Here is a 20,406-nt window from a genome sequence, read left to right as displayed (position 1 = left end):
GGAAGCAGACCATTCAGCCCATCAAGTCCACACCCTCCAAAGAGCATCCCACCCAGACCCATCCCTTAAACTATTCCTGCACTTCCCCCCCAGGACACTATGGGCAATTTAGCATGGCCAATCCATCTAACCTGCACATCTTTGGACTGTGGGAGGAATCCAGAGCACCCGGAGGAAACCCACACAGACACAGGGACAACGTGCAAACTCCACACAGACAGTCACCCCAGGCTTTAATTGAACCCAGATCACTGGTGCTGTGAGGTAGCAACGCTAACCACTGAGAATCGTGCTGCACCATCATAGAATCAAAGAGATATACAACATGGAAACAGGCTCTTCATTCCAACTTGTCCAAGCCAACCAGATATCCTAAATAATCTAGTGCCACTGGCATTTGGCCTGTATCCCTCTAAACCTTCCTCTTCATATACGTATCCAGATGTCTTTTAAATATTGTAATTGTACCAGCCTCCACCACTTCCAAACACACACCACCCTGTGCGTGAAAATGTTGCCCCTTAGGTCCCTTTTATATCTTTCCCCTCTCACCTTAAACCTTGACCTCTAGTTTTGGACTCCCCTACCCCAGGGAAAGAACCTTGTCTACCCTATCCATGTCCCCCATGATTTTATAAACTTCTATAAGGTCACCCCTCAGTCTCCGATGCTCCAGGGAAAATAGCCCCAGTCTCCTCAGCCTCTCCCTATAGCTGAAACCCTCCAACCCTGGCAACATCCTTGTAAGTCTTTTCAGAACCCTTTCAAATTTCACAACATCCTTCCCCGAGCAAGGAGACCAGAATTGCACACAATAGTCCAATAGTAGCCTAACCAATATCCTGCACAGCTGCAACATGACCTGCCAACTCCTATACTCAATGTATTGACCAATAAAGGCAAGCATACCGACACCTTCTTCACTATCCTATCTACCTGCAACTCCACTTTCAGGGAACTATGAACCTGCACTCCAAGGTCTCTTTGTTCAGCAACACTTCCCAAGACCTTACCATCAAATGTAGAAGTCTGCCCTGATTTGCGTTTCCAAGATGCAGCACCTCACATTTATCTAAATTAAACTCCATCTGCCACTCCTTGGCCCATTGGCCCATCTGATCAAGATCCCATTGTACTCTAAGGTAACATTCTTTGCTGTCCACTACACCTCTAATTTTGATGTCATCTGCAAACTTACAAACCATATCTCTAATGTTCACATCCAAATCATTTATATAAATGACAAAAAGCAGTGGACACAGCACTGATCCTTGTAGCACACTGCTGGTCACAGGCCTCCAGTCTGAAAAGCAACCCTTAACCACCACCCTCTGTCTTCTACCTTCGAGCCAGTTCTGTATCCAAATGGCCAGTTCTCCCTGTATTCCATGTGATCTAAACTTGCTAACCAGTCTACCATGAGGAACCTTGGTTGAATGCCTTACTGAAGTCCATGGAGATCATGCCCACTGCTCTGCCCTCATCAACCCTTCTTACTTCAAAGTGGGAGGAAAACTTTTTGGATGGGGAGCATTAAAACAAAAAAATTCAGGCCAATTGAAGGGCATAACTTTAATCATCTGTCTAATGGATGGAAAATCCTAGTCAGCTATGTTCATTTCATAAATAATATCTCCACAACTCATTGCATCACATTCCAAGATCCCACAACATCATGGAGCCAAAGTATAATGTTAACAGATTTCCACTTTGTGATATCTCAAATATGCATGATGCCCGGGATGAAGGGATGAAGGCATGCAATCTATAATCTAACCCACTGGCCGTCAAGGCCAACAAGTACTGCCAGCTCTGAAATTCCAACCAGAAGCTCCAGGCAGACAACAGGAAGGGTGGGGGAGAGGCAGAGGTACAGGTGGTTCTGTGTGTCAAGGCAGCATTAAAAGTGTTAAGCTGCAACCTTATGAAGGGAAGGTGACCGTTGTGGATGGGAAGATTCATTGATACACTTTAAGCATTCAGATCTGTGTGTACTGTCTCCATTTACTTGAAAATTTGGCTTTAAGAAGCCATCCTCTGAAAACATTCAAGATGGAGCTTTTTTATGGTACACATGAGGAGGCCAAATGGGGAACAGAGCTTGGTGAAGGAACTAACAGGGGTAACATGGAGAAAGACTGCAGGGCAAACTTTGTACAAAAGGAAGACACAATTACTATCTTCACAGATCTTCTAAAACCCAAGTTCAAATGGCACAGATCAATCCTGCTAGTCCTCTGGTGATCTTGCTGCTATAGATCATCGGATCGAGCAGCAGCAGAAGCCATCACCTGCAGTCCAGACTGCAGAGGGTTAACATCTGGGCAAAAGGGGCTTCTCTGATAGAAAGCCTTGGCCAGAAAGCACAACTACAGCCATCAATGCAGCTACCTGTAACTGACAGAGAGTCAACGTCTTCTACATCTTTCAGCTGCCAAACGGGCATCTGCAGTCATGAAGATTTGGTAGAAATCCTGTGCAAGTTGCCTTGAAGGTAACAGTGACCCTCAACTTTTATGCAAGTGGCTCTTTTCAGGAGGCCACGAGGGACCTCTGCAGAATTTCACAGGCGTCCACTCATAGATGTATCTGAGAGGTTACTCAGATCCAGATCTATGCATACTGTCTCCATTTACCTGAAAATTTGGTTTCCTAAATTTGGACTCCTAACTAAAGTGCACCAAGTTGTGTACTTCTCCTTTCATGCTAGGAGTCAAGCAGTCATGGCAGTTGGCTTTGCTTTCATAGCTGGCTTCACACAGATGCACCCGTATTGTCATCATAGCACATTATCAACAGCCAGCTGTGTTTGTTAATAGGAAGTCATTTCATTACCTAAATGCGCGGATGACTTGTGTCCACATTCACCAAATATTCCTTCTCTTGTTTGAGAGAATGGGGTTGCACGTGCGAGGGAAGGAGTGGATGCTATCTCAGTTCTAGAACATGGCAGTGTAGCTTTGTGGCTGTTGTGCTATTATGCTGCCAGTGAAGGGCAACAAGGGATTCCAAATGTTTGTCCAGGTACACAACAAATTTTTAAAGATGGTGCCAGGGATGCAAGTCTTTCAGCAGATATCCATTGGGTGACAAGTTGTTCTGGGAATAGTGACTGGTGAGACGGGGCTAAAATCAGACAAGACAGAACAGGTAGTTAATGTGGTAGATTTGGTAAAGCATGGTGAAAAAATCTCATTCAGCTACATTGCAAGGCACTTTCTAAAAGACTTTCCAGGGCTGACTCTTGGCCAAAAAAGTAGGATTTAGCCCAGTATTTGACAATGGGGACATTGCTCTTGGATTTTGTGTCCAGTGGCGTCGAGAGAAAGCATCTTCCACATGAAGAACAAAGCCCCAAACATCAGGAGGGCAAGAAGGAACCTGAGTGAAAAAGGCACACGTGACTAAACATCTTGAAAATTCCAGTCGCAATTGATATGTTCCACCAATAGCCATCAAAGTCACTGTAACCTTAGACCTCTTCGGTTCTAGCTCCTTCCAAGATCAGCTGTTGATCATTGTGGCATCACACCAATGGTTACTGATACCTTATACACCAGAGCTGGAAATATATTAATTCCATGGCATGTGGGTCCTCGCAGGCGCATACAACACTAGGTTGTGTTTTGTTATTTCTTCAGGGTCTAACTCTATTTAATGTCCTAAACTAATGCTGCTAGAGTCAGTAGAACTTTCTGGAAGAACTCTATAGTTACAGTTCAATCAGTACACAAACTCTGACAGCAGTAGGTTAGAGCTCCTGACAGAAGCACAGAAGCAAATCACCTGCTCAATAGGACAAACAATTTGCAGGCCATCAGCTTCTGAACATGTATTCCGAATCCACCAGGAATCTAATCATCATTGGATTGTTGCTCAGATCAAACAGTCTGCTGATGGTTCCCTTTCTTGCCACGTTTTCTAAGCCTGACTCTCCCAGAAATGTGGAGCGCAGTATTCATTGAGGCACTTTGGTACAGCAGCATAGAGTTAGGGAGGGTTCGGATGTCGGGGAGAGTTGATGGACATGCACCCTTTTTGCAGCACAGTTGTCATATATTATTTTTAAAGGTAGTCCTGAATGTCATTGAATGGATGAGTGAATGTACGAGTGAATGGGCAGTTTGGGTAAGTGGAGAGGTGAGTGAGTAAGTGAGTAGTATGGGAGAGTTAGACCAGCCATGATCTTATTGAATGGCTGAGCAGGCTACAGAAACTGAATGGCTTACGCCTGCCCCTAATTTTAGGTTCATATGTTGGTAAATGGGTATGCTGGCTGATGTGGAAAGATGCGGCAAGTGGGTAAAGTAGCAGTTGCTGGGATTAAGTGGGTAAAGTGTCAGGGGCTGGGCATGATTAGTCAGATCAAGGGGGTAGTCTTTTGGCTGGAGAGGTAACCTGCTGATAGAATGGGGTCGTCAGATCAGCAGCTAATCGAGTTTCTTTGGGAGGAGTCGGGTCATCAGGGGTTAGTTTGATTAGTTGTGATAGAACAGCTAGGTGGAATAGTTGGAGTTCAAGAAAAATCATCAGGGTATTGAGGGTGTAGTTGGGTTGTTTTGGAAAGTAGTTGAGTCAAGGTTGAGCGTTATTTGTGGTGTAGGGGCTTCACAGTCTGTGTTTCCACTGCAGCATTCATATTAAGTCATTGCGCTGCTATGCAAACTGAGAATGGAGCCCATGAAAAATCTGTACCATGCTTTGGTCCACAATGCTGTGATGGAGGTAGCTACTACTTGCACTGTGGAAAGCCCTCTGTCCAAAGCCCTGTGCCAAACTGGAACTGGATTGATCAATGGTCTTTAGCAGTGACAACAGGTTTTCTAACAAAGACCTGCCAATGTACAATCGTTGCCATATGCACAATCCAATGCTTTTTTTTTTTCTGTATTCCACCTCATCACAAGCTTCATCCAAATCCTCTGGCCCAAGGCACCATTTCCACTCATCATCTCATAAACTTTTCCACAATTACTTCCACCCCATCTTCACTGCAGTGCAGGTTAGCTTGAACTGGCTCTAGTGAATGCACAAGTGTGGAGCATACTGCTGAGAAATATAGCCACTCAGCAGTGTCTTCAGCATTGAACTACACGCAGCAACCACTTGAATTACCAGGCTTTCTGCATTACTTGAGCTTAGGCTAATCACACATTATTCTCTAGACCAGTCAAATTATTAGCCCTGTGTGTTTTATACATTTTTTTGGAAACTTTTGTTCATTAGTTTTAAAAATACTGGAGATTGGGAAAGATTGTTCAACTAGGTGAAGTACAAACTAGGAAATTAAGACATGCAATCTCCAAAAATAGATCCAAACAGAGCAGGCAATTCTAACTGAAGCCTTTACAACAAGAAAGTTGTAAGTTTTCTTTTTTTGTAAAAGATTACCAGGGCTGAGTAATGCCTTGTGTTGTTTTATGCACTGCATACACACTGAAGACTGCTGTTGGGAAAATAACTGAGCAAGCATCCAAAAACCTGGCCTTCTAAAAGACACATGATTTCCAGGAATAGGCTGTGCCCTGCACAGTTGTAAGGGACTTTCCACTTACTACATCACGCATAACTCATACTTTCAGACATCTTTTTAGTAGACATTCATACTCACCTATTCATCCGGTAATTGTAGTTCATTGTTTGAATTCCAAGGATGTATTTTTCATCAATTGCACAAAATCACCATTCCAAATAATTTCTCCCAGAGATACAGAACTTATTTCTCATTCCCATTGTAACCCTAACTCAGCTAAACCACCCACGGAGTGGGGAACTGAACCTAAGACAATTTTACGTTTTATTGCTTAATACTTCAGCCGATGATATGTTACAGTACATTGTTTTTAAAACGAAGCAAATTTAGCTGCATGTTTAACTCTATGATTGAAATCATATTGATAAGGGAAAGATATTGTGAAGATTTGTGAAGCCTGTCTACATAACAATTACATTGCTGCAAAACTGCTCTTACTGTAAATCAACAGCTTCAAGACCGTTCTTGCCACAGTCATTTACAAAGTGTCCCCTCCCCTATAGTTATAAGAACTAGGATTTAAAAATGTGTCACTTGCGAATGTCATTGTGCTACTGATCATATTACACTCTTGTTGATTATACAGATATAGATAAGTCTCTTAGAAAGGATTTCACCATAACAACAGGAAACAAATGCAAATAGAGCTCAAAATGTTTACAATTTTCTCAGGCCAGTAAAGATCATTTTAATGTGTTCTGACTGTACAACAATGTTTTTACTTCCTGCTTATATCTCTCCCACTTGTATTGAAGCAATCTGAAATAAGACTGTACTTTCATTGCAATTTCTATTACCAACAAAAACACTTTACTCACCCAAGCACACACACTGAAAGTGAGACGATGTGAATAATGTTCTCTGAGAATTAAGCTAGTATCATGAACTGTGCTGCAGCTCCATATCATTAAAATCAGGGTTTTATTATGTTTGTGCTGAGTTCCAGCTTTCTCATCTGTAGGTGATGTAGAGTCAACACAATGCGTGATTGTGGAAGGGAAAGGAAAAGTCACCATGGAGAGAGTTTGTACTGCACCATTTTCAATCAGTTAATGAACACTGAGCACTGATTCTGATGCACAATTTTTGAAGTTCGTTCTGTGCTCTGTTTTGAATTAAAATGCAGAATCAGGAAGCATTCACCACCTTGTATATTCACGTGAATTGGAACTTTTCCAAATTTGAGGAAAATGTGTCTGTCGCCATGGTTTTACCAAACCATAGGACTGCTGTCTCATTAGAGAGAATCAACTGATGATTGCTTATTCTGAGAGTCAGCAGGCCTCAGGCAAGGGGAAGGTTTAGAAGGTAACTTCAGCTGGTGTGGGAATTGAACCCACATTGTTGCCATTACTCAGCATGACAAGCCAGCCATCCAGTCAACTGATTTCTGGATCAGCCACGTTCAAAATAAACTAAAAATGATAGTAGATAAAGTTGATATTTTCTAATTATATTGAAACTTCTGTTTCTTTTTCCTAGCTTGAAAATATAAAGGATAAAAATATAAAGTCTTTGCCAATTAGTCACTTGGTAAAAACCCATAACATTCAAAGCATCACCATTATAAGCCTTATAGTGTGGTAAGTATTTGATCTAAGAAAAACCAAGTATGTTTATCAAATAAATATTTCTTGTCTATTGCCTTCAGGATATCATGAGGATAATTCATAGCCATCCTAAGAATTCACACATGCCTCTGTTTAATGAAGGATGAACACAAAATGGCTATAGAAAACTAGTCCACCTCTCACTCTGTCTTCTTCCTGAGCAAAGGAAACTTAGGATTAATTCTTACATGCCAGTTGCAGCAAGTTTTTGGAGGACATTTCCCTGTGAGGCCTAGAGAGTGTTCTTGCCCTGTCTTACCAAACTCGCCTCATTAACTATCTAACCCCTACCATGGTGCCCTCATGCCCATTGCACCATTCTTGGAACAACTTGCTACTGCCAGGATATCCCAGAATTGATCCACATGCCCGGACCTGGTGCCATCTTTAAAAGGCTGTTGTGCATCCAGTTAGTCCAGAGCTGCCCTGCACAATCCTGGCATTTGCCCTGGACATGGCAGAGAAGGGAAATTTTTCTCCCAACTCTGGATGGGGTGGTCCCTTTCCACTAGAACAAGCACTGGAGCCCATGACGCCAGACCATACTTACCTGTTCTGACACTGCCACCCAGGCCAGTACAGTCTCAGCCATGTGGACGAATAGTCAGCACTGTAGGAAGAAGATCAGTGACTCTCTCAACTCTGCCAGTGTACTTGTCACCATCATCTCTATAATCTCACACTCAATCTATCTCTGCTACTGTACTTACCTCCCAGTAAGGCTCATGCTCAACCAACCTTACTATTGTCTACAGCATCTTCCTTCACTCACTGTCACCCACCCAAACCCACAACATTATTTCCCTGTGCCCTCTGCATTGCTTTGACCATAACCAAAGTGAAAAACTGGTTAGAGCGTGAGATGAACTTATGAGACTCCAGCCCTGCTTGCCTGGTTTTTCTAACCTGCTCAGCAGTTATCCATTTTCTCAATCCCTACCTGATCTTCATCTCTGTTGTGCCTTCTTTGTCTCCATACCCACAGCAAAGTTGTTGCACCTTATCCGCCCTCTTAAATGGTCCAGCCAGACTCTCAGTTTAAGGAGAGATAGGGATGAACAGCAGCATTACAATGATAGTTGCTGGTGCAGCCCAAGGTGCAGCATTGAAGTGCATAAGTATCTTTTAAGTAGATTGGGGATGGCCATGAACATTCTTAGAGGCTGGCATATATCAGATGCCAATGTCAATGGATATGGAGTTCATGTGGCAATGTCTATGGTGCATGCCCTCAGATGTTCATGTCTGGTATCCAGCATGGAGTTCCTTTGGAGCAAGTGGTATGTTGAGGTCACCAGGTACCCACTCTGACTTCCAAATCAAGGATTTTCAATGTCTAGCAACATGTTTGATAACGTAGGAAGTTGAATGTTAATGAGGAGAGTTTCACTGTTAATAAAGTGGTAACAAGCTATAATTCCCTCTTAATTGACAACTTATTGCTGCCTAGTGAGAAACTTGCCTTGCCACCCAGCAAATACATGAAAATGTAGTAAGTGGCTCCTGCTGTTGATCTAGGCCTATCTGCCACAAATCTTACCGTGGTCCACATTGTTCAGGCCCCTCAAAGATTCTGCCAATTTAAGCTCAATGAGCAGAATCATCTAGGTTTCTGAGATACATGGACTATGGCAACATCACTGTCAGAATTGGATGAGAAGACCCAACTCAACATTGAGATCATCTCACTCCAACATTTGTGGAGTTTGGTAAGATATGGCAGACATGAGGGACTAATAGTGATTATGATATCAAACCAGAAAAAATTGGCGCTGAACAAACCTGAATTGATGTCCTTGAGCTGGAAAGGTTTCATCTCATATCACATGATCACAGACCATTAGTACATGCATCATTAATTCATTCGACCTGAACCCATGTAAGCCACCTTTGTTATGTTCAATAGTAACATATAGAATACTTACATTTATTTTAATATTTGACATAGATTAAATCATTTTAGCTTACACTATGAACAACGAAATGTAAAAAAAACTAAGAAAATCAGAAATTGAAATTATAAGGTGTAGAAGCTGGATGAACACAGCAGGCCAAGCAGCATCAGAGGAGCAGGAAGGCTGACATTTCAGGTCTGGACCCTTCTTCAGAAAATGATTCAGAAAGATTTTCTGAAGAAGGGTCCAGACCCGAAACATCAGCTTTCCTGCTCCTCTGGTGCTGCTTGGTCTGCTGTGTTCATCCAGCTCTACACCTTACCTCAGATTCTCCAGCATTGGCAGTTCCTACTATCTCAGAAATTGAAATTTCCTGGTTTAGGTTCTCCCCACACTCTGCCTAGAAAATCAATATTGCGCCATTAGGCTCATTCCATGCAAAATGGGCCAAATGACCTCTTTCTGTGGCTCTATGATTCCTTGATTGAACTGTTTCTTGATTGAACTGCTAGAAAAGAATGTGGATTCCATGTTATAGAGTCATAGAGCTGTACAGATTGGAAACAGACCCTTTGGTCCACCTCGTCCTTGCCAACCAGATATCCTAAACTAATCTAGTCCCATTTGCCAGCACTTGGCCCATATCCCTCTAAACCCTTCCTATTCATACACCCATCCAGATGCCTATTAAATGTTGTAATTGTACCAGACTCCAACACTTTGTCTGGCAGCTCATTCCATACACAAACTACCCTCTGTATGAAAACCTTGCCGCTCAGGTCCCTTCTAAATCTTTTCCCTCTCACATTAAACCTATGCCCTCTAGTTTTGGACTCCCCAGCCCCAGGGAAAAAACGTTGGTTATTCACCCTATCCATGCCCCTCATGATTGTACAAACCTCTATATGTCACCCTTCAGCCTCCAACCTCAAATTCAGTTTGCTACACCTTTAGCCATGTCAATTTCAGGTCACTCTGTCCCCTCATTGTAGCTACAGATGTAAAGCCTGTGGAACTTAGTTTTCACGGACAAATAGATATTGGAGTAGATTTTCTGCTGGCCAGACAGTTGTTATGCCAGTGTAGATAAAAGGGATCCAGCTGAATCCCATCACAGCAGACTCAATGAATTTCCCAGGAAATTGAACTTTCCTCTTGGTAATTTCTCAATGCCTGAAATTAAATACAATTATGACACCCCAAGCCAGGCACCAATACCCCCACATGAGATTCAACACCACTCTCTTGGCCCAGCATACCCCCAGTCTGCTTGCTGACAGCATTCCGCCCCTCCCCCACCACCCCCGCAACACTCACACCCAGCTTGACAATCCTCCCAACCTAGGCCCAATACCCATGACCCAGGGCCCATCATCAATGCCCCAGGCCCTGATATGGCCTGCACCAGGACCTGATACCACACCCCAGAGACTAACCCTCGTGTCCGAGACCCAACATGTGCGCTGGGATTCAATATCCGTGCCCTAGGACCTGAGAATACCCCTCCGCTGCCTGACAACTGGCTTCTACCGATCCTAATCACTGAACGTCTTCTGCTCCCCTCCGTTGCCATCAGACTTGACTCCCCACATCTTGCCCCTGGATCTGACTATCCATTCCCATCCCCCCGCCAGACCTGTCCCAACTCCTTTGGGGAACTCCTGAGTCTGCATATGTATTGAATGAACGTATAAATGAGTATAGTTTCTGTAGATGTAGCCATGAAGCACAGAGATTTCAGACACTTTCTACTTCAGTTCTCCAGGTTTTCCTCATCGGCTTTTATTATTGTTCTCAATTTCTCCTTTTTGCTGTAATCTACGAAAATGGAACTGGCATTCAATGTGCAAAATGTATCATAGTTATGAAAATGTTTGTCTATCTTTTTCTTCCTGGTGAATTAGAGGAATTACCCGTTGTGTCATAATGGTAATGGAAAATTTGAGGTAATTACGCATTAAATTTCATTTATTTAATTGCGCTAATGTAATAAATGCTCTTCTACAGTCAGTGGTTGTAGCTAAAACAGTGTCACAGTAGGAACACAAGACTGGTCTGCAATTTCTGTCGGGTGACACTAATGTAAATAAGTGAAAGAGAAAATGCAGCTAAAAAAAACCGGTTCATATTTTTTTCAAAAAACAGTTTTACAAGAAGAATTTGTAATTTTATTGCAGGTTGATTTTAGCAATTGGATACTATGGTCTGTCTTTGAACACACCCAATCTCCATGGTGATGACTATTTGAATTGTTTCTTCGCCGGTGCCATCGAAATTCCAGCCAATCTGGCAGCTTGGCTTTTCCTCCAGAAGCTTTCTCGCAAGTTGAGCCTCTCGGGCTCACTTTTTTTTGGTGGAATTGTCCTCTTCTTCATCCAGTTCATACCTCCAAGTAAATTTTTATATTGCATCTGGAATTATACTTAACAAAAACAGAAAATGCTGGAGAAACTCAACAGGACTGATTGCATCTGTATGAGACAAACAGAGTTAACATTTCAGTCTGAAATGACTCTTCTTCAGAAATATGTAGCGCGCTGGTTCGCAAACCAATTAAGAACTCCTCCACTCTTTCTAACCCATCACAACTTCACTGCTCTTAGCTGTGTTGTTAGGATGAGTTTCAGCTCTTCCAACTAGTAGAAACATAATGAGTGTCTAAAAATGGTTGGCAACGACTTATCCCCAAAATTACGTGCACCAATTCTAACCACTTGACAGCCACAGTTTTCAAACATTAGGCCTATTTCAAATAGAAGGTGGAATCCTACAATATCAGAAAAATTCAAATTGCCATTCCTGCATTGAACTGTCATGATCTAACCATTAACTGCATGTCACACAGCTAAAGAGGATGCATGTGAAGCTGTATGTTATGTTGTGCATTCATTTATCCTGTATGGATTTACTGATGCATCCACAACACTCTCGGTGCAACTTCTGCTGTTGGTTCACATCAGTAAATAGATCTGGCATGTGTATTCCTGGGAAAATTGAGCCCCATACACAATGTGCTCTGGTATCCATTGAGTTTTAGAGGCCTGTCACCTGTGTATAGACACTAGCATAAAATGTATAGATAGAAATATATTGACAGGAAGCCTTGCATTTATATGGGGAATACCATAATTTTATACATGTCCTTAAATATCCTGACCACTCATCTTTTCTTCCGAGCCTTTAATTCCTTCTCCTCAGATACCAGCCCCTTCAAAAATCATAGTTATTTTTGCCATTTTTCAAAGTCTCACAAGTAAGTTCTCTGGCCTTACAAATTACCATCAGGCCATTCCCAAAACCTAGGCAGGTTTGTACCATTGGTTCAGGTCAGTTCGTTCCACTCACCCAAATGTGTGTCTGTAGCCTGGCAATATTTTTATTCTCAAGTGCCTGTCCAATTTCTTTTTGAAAAGAAGATTAACAAGATAAGTCAGGAAATTGTGGTTGCATGACTTTCTATCCATTAGTTTACTGAATGGGGGTCATTAATATGAATTTCCAGTGTGTACTCTAAGCTGGTGAGGCGGCATAACATAAGCGCATATTTAGAAAGTTAGCCCATGTGTCATGTGTTTAAAGCACGATACAGATAGGCATGTGTAAACCAACACAAATTTCACTCAGCGTACTGTTCTAATTCTTTTTTTTTTGTCTAGGTGTTTCAATGCTTGCTACAGTGCTGGTGATGGTTGGAAAATTAGCAAACACATGTGCCTTCACCATAATTTATACCTATACTGCTGAACTCTACGCAACTGTGATAAGAAACACAGGTGTCGGAGTAAGTTTGATGGCTTCCAGGCTGGGCAGTATCATCTCACCTTACTTTTTTCTCCTCGGTAAGGTAACAGTTTTTTTTCTATATGTTGGTTTAATGTAAGGAATTTTGGCACTATTCTGACACCATCAGGCCATTCCCAAAACCTAGGCATACCTTTTTGTACCATCGGTTCTGGGACTGTTTTAAATCAATTTCAAAATCCCATTGATTGAATCTTCGATCTATTCCAAATTATTATACAGAAATAAATTTCTTCAGTTCTAGCAGTCTGTGATTTTACATTGGTCATAACTCAACAGTCGTGCTCCTACTTTGAGTCAGAAGGTTACAGGTTTATTGTCCCACTCCAAACGCTTGTGCTCGGACTTTGTAAGGCAGTGATGGCCCCGATCCACCAGCTAGAAAGTTAAAGGTGCAGTAGCCATGTCTGCATTATACATTGATCGAACAATTAATTGCCTCCAGTCATGACTTCTGTCCAACCTTCTAACATTGCCAGCCAAGTGCATTCAGTCCCAACAGCACCGGTGGTGGAGCTGATAGCCATTCCTACTACTGCAGAATCCAGCTCAAGCCAAGATGGAGAAACTCACAGAGTGCAAGTGGGACTTGCCCAGACAAATCAGCTGGACTCTAGTTAAGATGGACGTGATTCATGTGTGAGGGCAAGACTGGTCTTTCAGCAGGGAACTCCTTGCCAGTGCAAGGAGCCTACATCTACCAGATGGAGATTTCCCCAACTTGTGAAATGCCCAACGATCCACCAGTGGTTGCAGGAGCAGACCTACCGGTACCCCTTAATCTCCCATTTAAAGGCCTCAACTGGTTAAGAACAGGCTGTACATAACCTGTCCTTCCATGGGTAAAATAACAGCGGCAGCAGGAAGTCAATGGGCACCATCACTCCTGTTATGCAGGCTAATGTTATGATGCCTACCACTCTCTTTGAGCCCCCAAAAAATCCCATCCTTGGGCATAAAATCTTGGATAAGTCACAAATTCATTACTGAGGGAGTATTACACTGTCAGAGGTTCTGTCCTTCAGTTGAGAAAGTAAATTAAGACCCTTTGCCACGAATGTCACATAAAACTTGACTGGAACCACTACCTAGATGAGGACATTTTGTGCTGATTTTATTAGATACCCTTCAAAAATGATCACTAAAATCAATCCTCTAATGATTATCTCATCACTGACTGGAACCTTTCTGGTGCATTTTGCATTTTCTACATTACAACGGTAACTACAATGTAAAATTATTTAATTGCAAAGAGCTTTGGGCAATTGTGAGCTTGTAAAAGGGATCATATAAATTTCAGATAATGATATTGTCACAATTGCTGCATTTGTATGATATTGTACAGTAACACTTGCTCGATATTGTTTGAAATTCTTTTATATAGAGACTTTAGTGTTTTATCCCTATCCATACACCAGACAAGTTGGGCTTGATTTTAATTGGGCCACAGGAAACATGACAGGGGCTCTTATACCTACCCACCTGATCTCTATTAGCAATCATTGCTAATAATTTTCTGCCATTGGGACAGAGAGAAATACACAATATATGCAGCAACTGAAAGGCTGCTACAACTTAAATCATCGAAACGTAAGCTGTTTTTTTTTCTGCAGAGACAAAGCAAGAGCATGTTGAGGTGGGGATGTCTGAGAAAGGCAAAGTGTGATGAATCAATGGCTTTAAGAGGTGTACCTTGTCCTTTTTTAATTCTTTATTGCTCAATGCATTGAGTATAGAGTTGGGAGGTCATCTTGGGGCTGTAGAGGACATTGGTAAGGCTACCTTTGGAAAACTGTGTTCAATTCTGGTCTGCCTGCAATAGGATGTTGTGAGACTTGGAAGGGTTCAAAAAATATTTACAAGGATGTTGCCAGGGTTGGAGGGATTAAGCTGTAGGGAGAGGCTGAATAGACTGGGGCTATTTTCCATGAAAGGTCGGAGGCTGAGGGGTGACCTTATAGAGGTTTATAAAATCATGAGGGGCATGGATAGGGTAAATAGACAAAGTATTTTTGACAGAGTGGGAGAGTCCAAAACTAGAGGGCATAGATTTAAGGTGAGAGAGGAAAGATTTAAAAGGGACTCTAAGGAGAAATTTTTTCACACAGAGAGTAGTGCATGCATGAAATGACCTGCTAGAGGAAGTGGTGGAGACTGTGCAATTGCATCATTTAAAAGGCATCTAGATGGGTATATGAATAGGAAGGGTTTAGAGGGATTTGGGCCAAATGCTGGCAAATGGGACAAGATTTATTTATGATATCTGGCCAGCATAGACGAGTTGGACCAAAGGGTTTGATTCCATGCTGTACATCTCTATGACTCTATGACTCTAACCTTGTTAAAAGTATATTTCTGTATTTGACAGTGAAAGAAATGCCAACTTAAACATTTCTTAACAACATTCCAATACTATAAGTAAGGCGTTCGATTAATAAACTTACGTACAGTATAATTGACTTAACCCTTTTTAATTATACACATAGTTCAATGTGGTGAAGCCTAACAAGAGTGTTTCATGGAGAAATCCCCTCCGAAAGATTTATCAGCCTAGTCAAAGATTCCCAGGCTGCTTGTAACCTTTACAACCTGCTGGAATCCCTGGTTCATGATTACATTGAGATTGAGAGGTTGCAGCCCTGGCTCCACTAATTGAAGAGGCTGCTATTTCAATTTTGGCTGAACTTCAGTCTACTACTGACCCTGGACAAAGTGATGCATAACAACAGGTTGAGGCAGAAAGCAATCAAAGTGTTTTTTTTTGATCCAGCTCCTTGCTTCTCCAGGCATTCCTGGGAAGAAAGCATTCCTCCTCCACCTTCACATTTGAGGCTTTTTTAAAGACCAGACACCAGAGAGACTGACACAAATAATTGTCACCTGGAATAACATAATAACTTCTATCATAATAAGTTTCCTCTTGTTTTATTTGGATTTTGTTATCTTGCCACCTTTTAAAAGGGGCACTTTTGCTAATTTGATTTTGACTATTGGCAATGCCCATCCTAAAGGGCAATTGAGCAAATAGATGTTTAACCACTTTAATGAAATCACTGGCACCTGTCTCTAATGGCAAATTCAGTAACTTCTCTACACGAAGTTAGACTAATAGGTGTATAATAACATGCGTTCTCTCACCTATCCTTAAAATAAATTAAACTAAATAAGGGAATAATACTAATAATGTTTCAATTCCAAGGGGGTGTTACCTGAATCAAGATTTGCACTTCCTCATCTATTCACAGTAAATTCATAAATCAAATCACCCCAAAATTTATATTGAGTGGAGCTTTGAGATAGTCAATGAAGTCCATATGTAATCATATTTTCCACAAATGCACTCTTTGGTAAAAGTATAAAAATGCAGTGACACAGTATATTTGTGAAAAATGTCTTCATTTTTCAATGTGTTCATACCTTGCATTGGACTGATCTTGTAGCGTAAAAGACATTGAAAATTGTTGGGAGTTAGCTCTGGAAAGATCCAGTAATTATTTTCTGCTTAGCATGATGTCTTTGGACATTCTGCCACATCTTCAATGCAGTAAAACATACTCTGCATTTTTGAGCTGCAGTGCAAAATCCCACTGCATCTCTATGGTCCTTCGTGGATTTAGCTAGGGAAACAGGCAGATCAGCAGACAGGCATTCGTTGGAGTCATCAAAGTGATAATCTTTCTTTTATTCTATTGGTGTGGTCTACTTTCCTGATCCACACCTCCAAAATGCTGGAGGACACTGGTGTGTTTTTGTTAGCCTCACACTGCATAGTGTTTTGACGTTCATAAAGCAATATGGCCTCTTGGACTTGCTTAACACAAAAAGCAGCAACTACTCAGTGCCGTCCATGCTGACACAGTCCTCAACAATGACATGTTCCTTGCTTCACATTCTACCATTGCACACTTCATCTTTAAATATTAAAGAGCGATCTGATAAAAACAGTTCAATTTCATCTGCGTTAAAAATGTAATTTGCTCCATACTCGTTCAGGATGTGGGTGAGATGGTTTTGCAGCCACCACTGCAGATTTGCACTCTAACACTACTCCATGGCATAGACACATTACAAGCCTGCAAAGTTCAAATATCCAAAGTTATGAGTCCAGCACTTTGGCTTATCATAAGGCATCCTTACATTATATTTCCTGTTCGGAATTTAATTGCTGACAATTTTGCCACAACTGAAGATTTGGCTAATCTTACTGTACGTTAATATCCTGTAAAAGAAATGAGACGCAAAGTTCATATTGAAAGTGTTTACAGTGTAAACACATTTATGTTGTATGAAGGGATGACTTCACAATTTGATGCCCCAACAATTTTCGAACGTGAGCTCTCTCATCCCATTAGGATTGCTGGGTCATAGCACCATCCTATTTGAGATTTAACACATTGTGCAGAGAATAATATACAACTTGTTGTGTATTACAAGGTAGTGACCTGTAAAAGATGTTTTGTCCAATATTTAGGAAACAAAATTCAGGGTTGTGTTATAAGGCAGAGACCCAGGACACTGAGACAAATTTTGGAATGAAACTTCGTATACAGCATTTTGTTGTTAGTTAGCACTTTGTTACAAACTACAGCCAAGAGAGGCAGAGTCTGCATTCATGCACTGAAGTGAAACAATGAGCAAGGCTATGACTACATTCATTTAGTATACTGAACATTCCTTACCAAACACATAAAATATCTGAAAACAACACATTAGTTTCCAGCTGGACTGCATAACAAAATGATAGGATATGATTTAATCTTATAATTACCCTTGAAAGAGTTTCTAATTTGTCCAGGCCTATCAGGAGAAATGGTTAGTAAGTTTGCAGATTACACCAAAATTGGAGGTGTACTGAACAGTGAAGAAAGTTACCTTCAAGTACAACAGGGACTTGATCAGATGGGCAGATGAGCTGAGGAGAGGCAGATGGAGTTTAATTTAGATAAATGTGAGGTGCTGCAGTTTGGTAAGACAAATCAGGGCAGATTTAATGGTAAGGTCTTGGAAAGCATTGCCAAACAAAGACCTTGGTGTGCATGTTCATAGTTCCTTGAAAGTGGAGTCGCAGATAGAGAGGATATTGAAGAAAAAGGCATTCAGTACGCTGACCTTTATTGGTCAGTGCATCGAGTATAGGAGTTGGGATGTCATATTGCAGCAGTACAGGACATTGGTTAGGCCACTTTTTGAATATTGCATTCAATTCTGGTCTGACTGCTATAGGAAGGATGTTGTTAAACTTGAAAGGGTGCAGAAAAGATCTACAAGGATGTTACCAGGGTTGGAGGGTTTGAGCTATGGGGACAGGTTGAATAGGCTGGGGCTATTTTCCTGGAGTGTCAGGGGTTGAGGAGTGACTTTATGGAGGTTTACAAAATCATGAGGGGCATCGATAGAGTGAATTGCCAAAGTCTTTTTCCCTGGGTAGGGGAGTCCAAAACTAGACAGCGTAAGTTTAAGGTGAGAGGGGAAAGATTGAAAAGGGACCTAAGGGACTACATTTTCATGCAGAGGATGCTGTGTGCATGGAATGAGCTGCCAGACGAAGTCATGGAGGCTGATATAATTACAACATTTAAAAGGCAACTGGATGGTACCTGAATAGGAAAGATACAGATGGATATGGGCCAAATATTGGTAAATGAGACCAGATTAACTCAGGACAACTGGTCAGCATGGACCTGTTGGGCTGAAGGGTCTGTTTCTGTACTCCATGACTCTATGATTCCAGGTGTTATTGTAGAACCTGCAAAGAAAAATCAAAGATACTCCAAACCAATATACTGACATCTGATGCTGTTGTTTGGAACAAGTTAGCTACATCATCACTGGGAATGTTGACAGGCAACAGATCAAAACAGACAGAGGTAATAAACCACAAAAATGGAAATGAACAAATAAAAACTCCCAAATTTATTTTAATGTACTTATGTTGGAAGTATATTAAAAAGCGGCTGTTGTTACATCTGACAAGAGTAGTGGGCTCTTTATTTCCTTCACGAGAATTTCTGCTATTTCTGGAGTTGTCAAAAAAGTACTCAAAATTCAGGAATTTACCAATCTTTTAGATTCAAGTTGACAAAAAACACAGACCGGGTTTCTGTACTTAACAAGCAAGATTATTTATTGCAACCAGATAGATTCTAGCTACATGTAAACAATTATGAACTGGCAACATAAAATTCTAGACAACAAGGTGCAGGGCTGGATGAACACAGCAGGCCAAGCAGCATCATAGGAGCAGAAAGGCTGACGTTTCGGGCCTAGAGTCGTCATCAGAAAAGGGGGAGGGGAAGGGGGTTCTGAAATAAATAGGGAGAGAGTGGGAGGTGGATAGAAGATGGATAGAGGAGAGGATAGGTGAAGAGGAAACAAACAGGTCGAAGAGGCGGGGATGGGGCCAGTAAAGGTGAGTGTAGGTGGGGAGTTAGGGAGGGGATAGGTCAGTCCAGAGAGGACGGACAGGTCAAGGGGGCGGGATGAGGTTGGTCGGTAGGAGATAGGGGTGCGGCTTGAGGTGGGAGGAGGGGATAGGTGGGAGGAAGAACAGGTTAGGGAGGCAGGGACGAGCTGGACTGGTTTTGGGATGCGGTAGCGGGAGGGGAGATTTTGAAACTTGTGAAATCCACATTGATACCATTGAGCTGCAGGGTTCCCAAGCGGAATATGAGTTGCTGTTCCTGCAACCTTCAGGTGGCATCGTTGTGGCACTGCAGGAGGTCCAGGATGGACATGTCGTCTGAGGAATGGGAGGGGGAGTTGAAATGGTTCGCGACTGGGAGGTGCAGTTGTTTATTGCGAACCGAGCGTTGGTGTTCTGCAAAGCGGTCCCCGAGCCTCCGCTTGGTTTCCCCGATGTAGAGAAAGCCACACCGGGTACTGCGGATGCAGTATACCACATTAGCAGATGTGCAGGTGAACATCTGCTTGATGTGGAAAGTCTTCTTGGGGCCTGGGATGGGGGTGAGGGAGGAGGTATGGGGGCAGGTGTAGAACTTCCTGCGGTTGCAGGGAAAAGTGCCAGGTGTGGTGGAGCTGGAGGGGAGTGTGGAGCGGACAAGGGAGTCACGGAGAGAGTGGTCCCTCCGGAAAGCAGATAAGGGTGTGGAGGGAAAGATGTCTTTGGTGGTGGGGTCGGATTGCAGATGGCGGAAGTGTCGGAGGATGATGCGTTGGATCCAGAGGTTGGTGGGGTGGTACGTGAGGATGAGGGGGATTCTTTTTTGGTTATTATTGCGTGGACGGGGTGTGAGGGATGAGTTGCGGGAGATGTGGGAGACACGGTTGACGGCGTTCTCGACCACTGAGCGGGGGGAAGTTACGGTCCTTGAAAAACGAGGACAACTGAGATGTATGGGAGTGGAATGCCTCATCCTGGGAGCAGATGTGGCGGAGGTGAAGGAATTGGGAATAGGGGATAGCATTTTTGCAGGAAGATGGGTGGGAGGAGGAGTATTCTCGGTAGCTGTGGGAGTCGGATGGCTTGAAATGAATATCGGTTTCTAGGTGGTTGCCCGATGTGGAGACAGAGAGGTCCAGGAAGGGGAGAGAGGTGTTAGAGATGGTC

The 20,406-nt window shown here is 42.3% G+C and overlaps 1 protein-coding gene across 1 annotated transcript in view; it reads left to right on the top strand.

The window, feature by feature from the left end:
* The window catches only part of LOC109932295 (solute carrier family 22 member 5-like), a 106,295-nt gene that overhangs the window by 76,520 nt on the left and 9,369 nt on the right, over positions 1-20,406 (top strand). Inside the window, exons 6-8 of the mRNA XM_020531530.2 lie at positions 7,016-7,116; positions 11,216-11,430; positions 12,695-12,877. Of these exons, the coding sequence (XP_020387119.2) occupies positions 7,016-7,116; positions 11,216-11,430; positions 12,695-12,877 (499 nt within the window). The remainder of the gene's footprint in view (positions 1-7,015; positions 7,117-11,215; positions 11,431-12,694; positions 12,878-20,406) is intronic.

The sequence above is a fragment of the Rhincodon typus genome, chromosome 12 (genome assembly GCF_021869965.1).
Source record: "Rhincodon typus isolate 14 chromosome 12, sRhiTyp1.1, whole genome shotgun sequence".
Lineage (NCBI taxonomy): Eukaryota > Metazoa > Chordata > Chondrichthyes > Orectolobiformes > Rhincodontidae > Rhincodon > Rhincodon typus.
The sequence above is the reverse complement of the archived record's forward strand: the minus strand, read 5'-3'. Positions and strand labels throughout refer to the sequence as shown.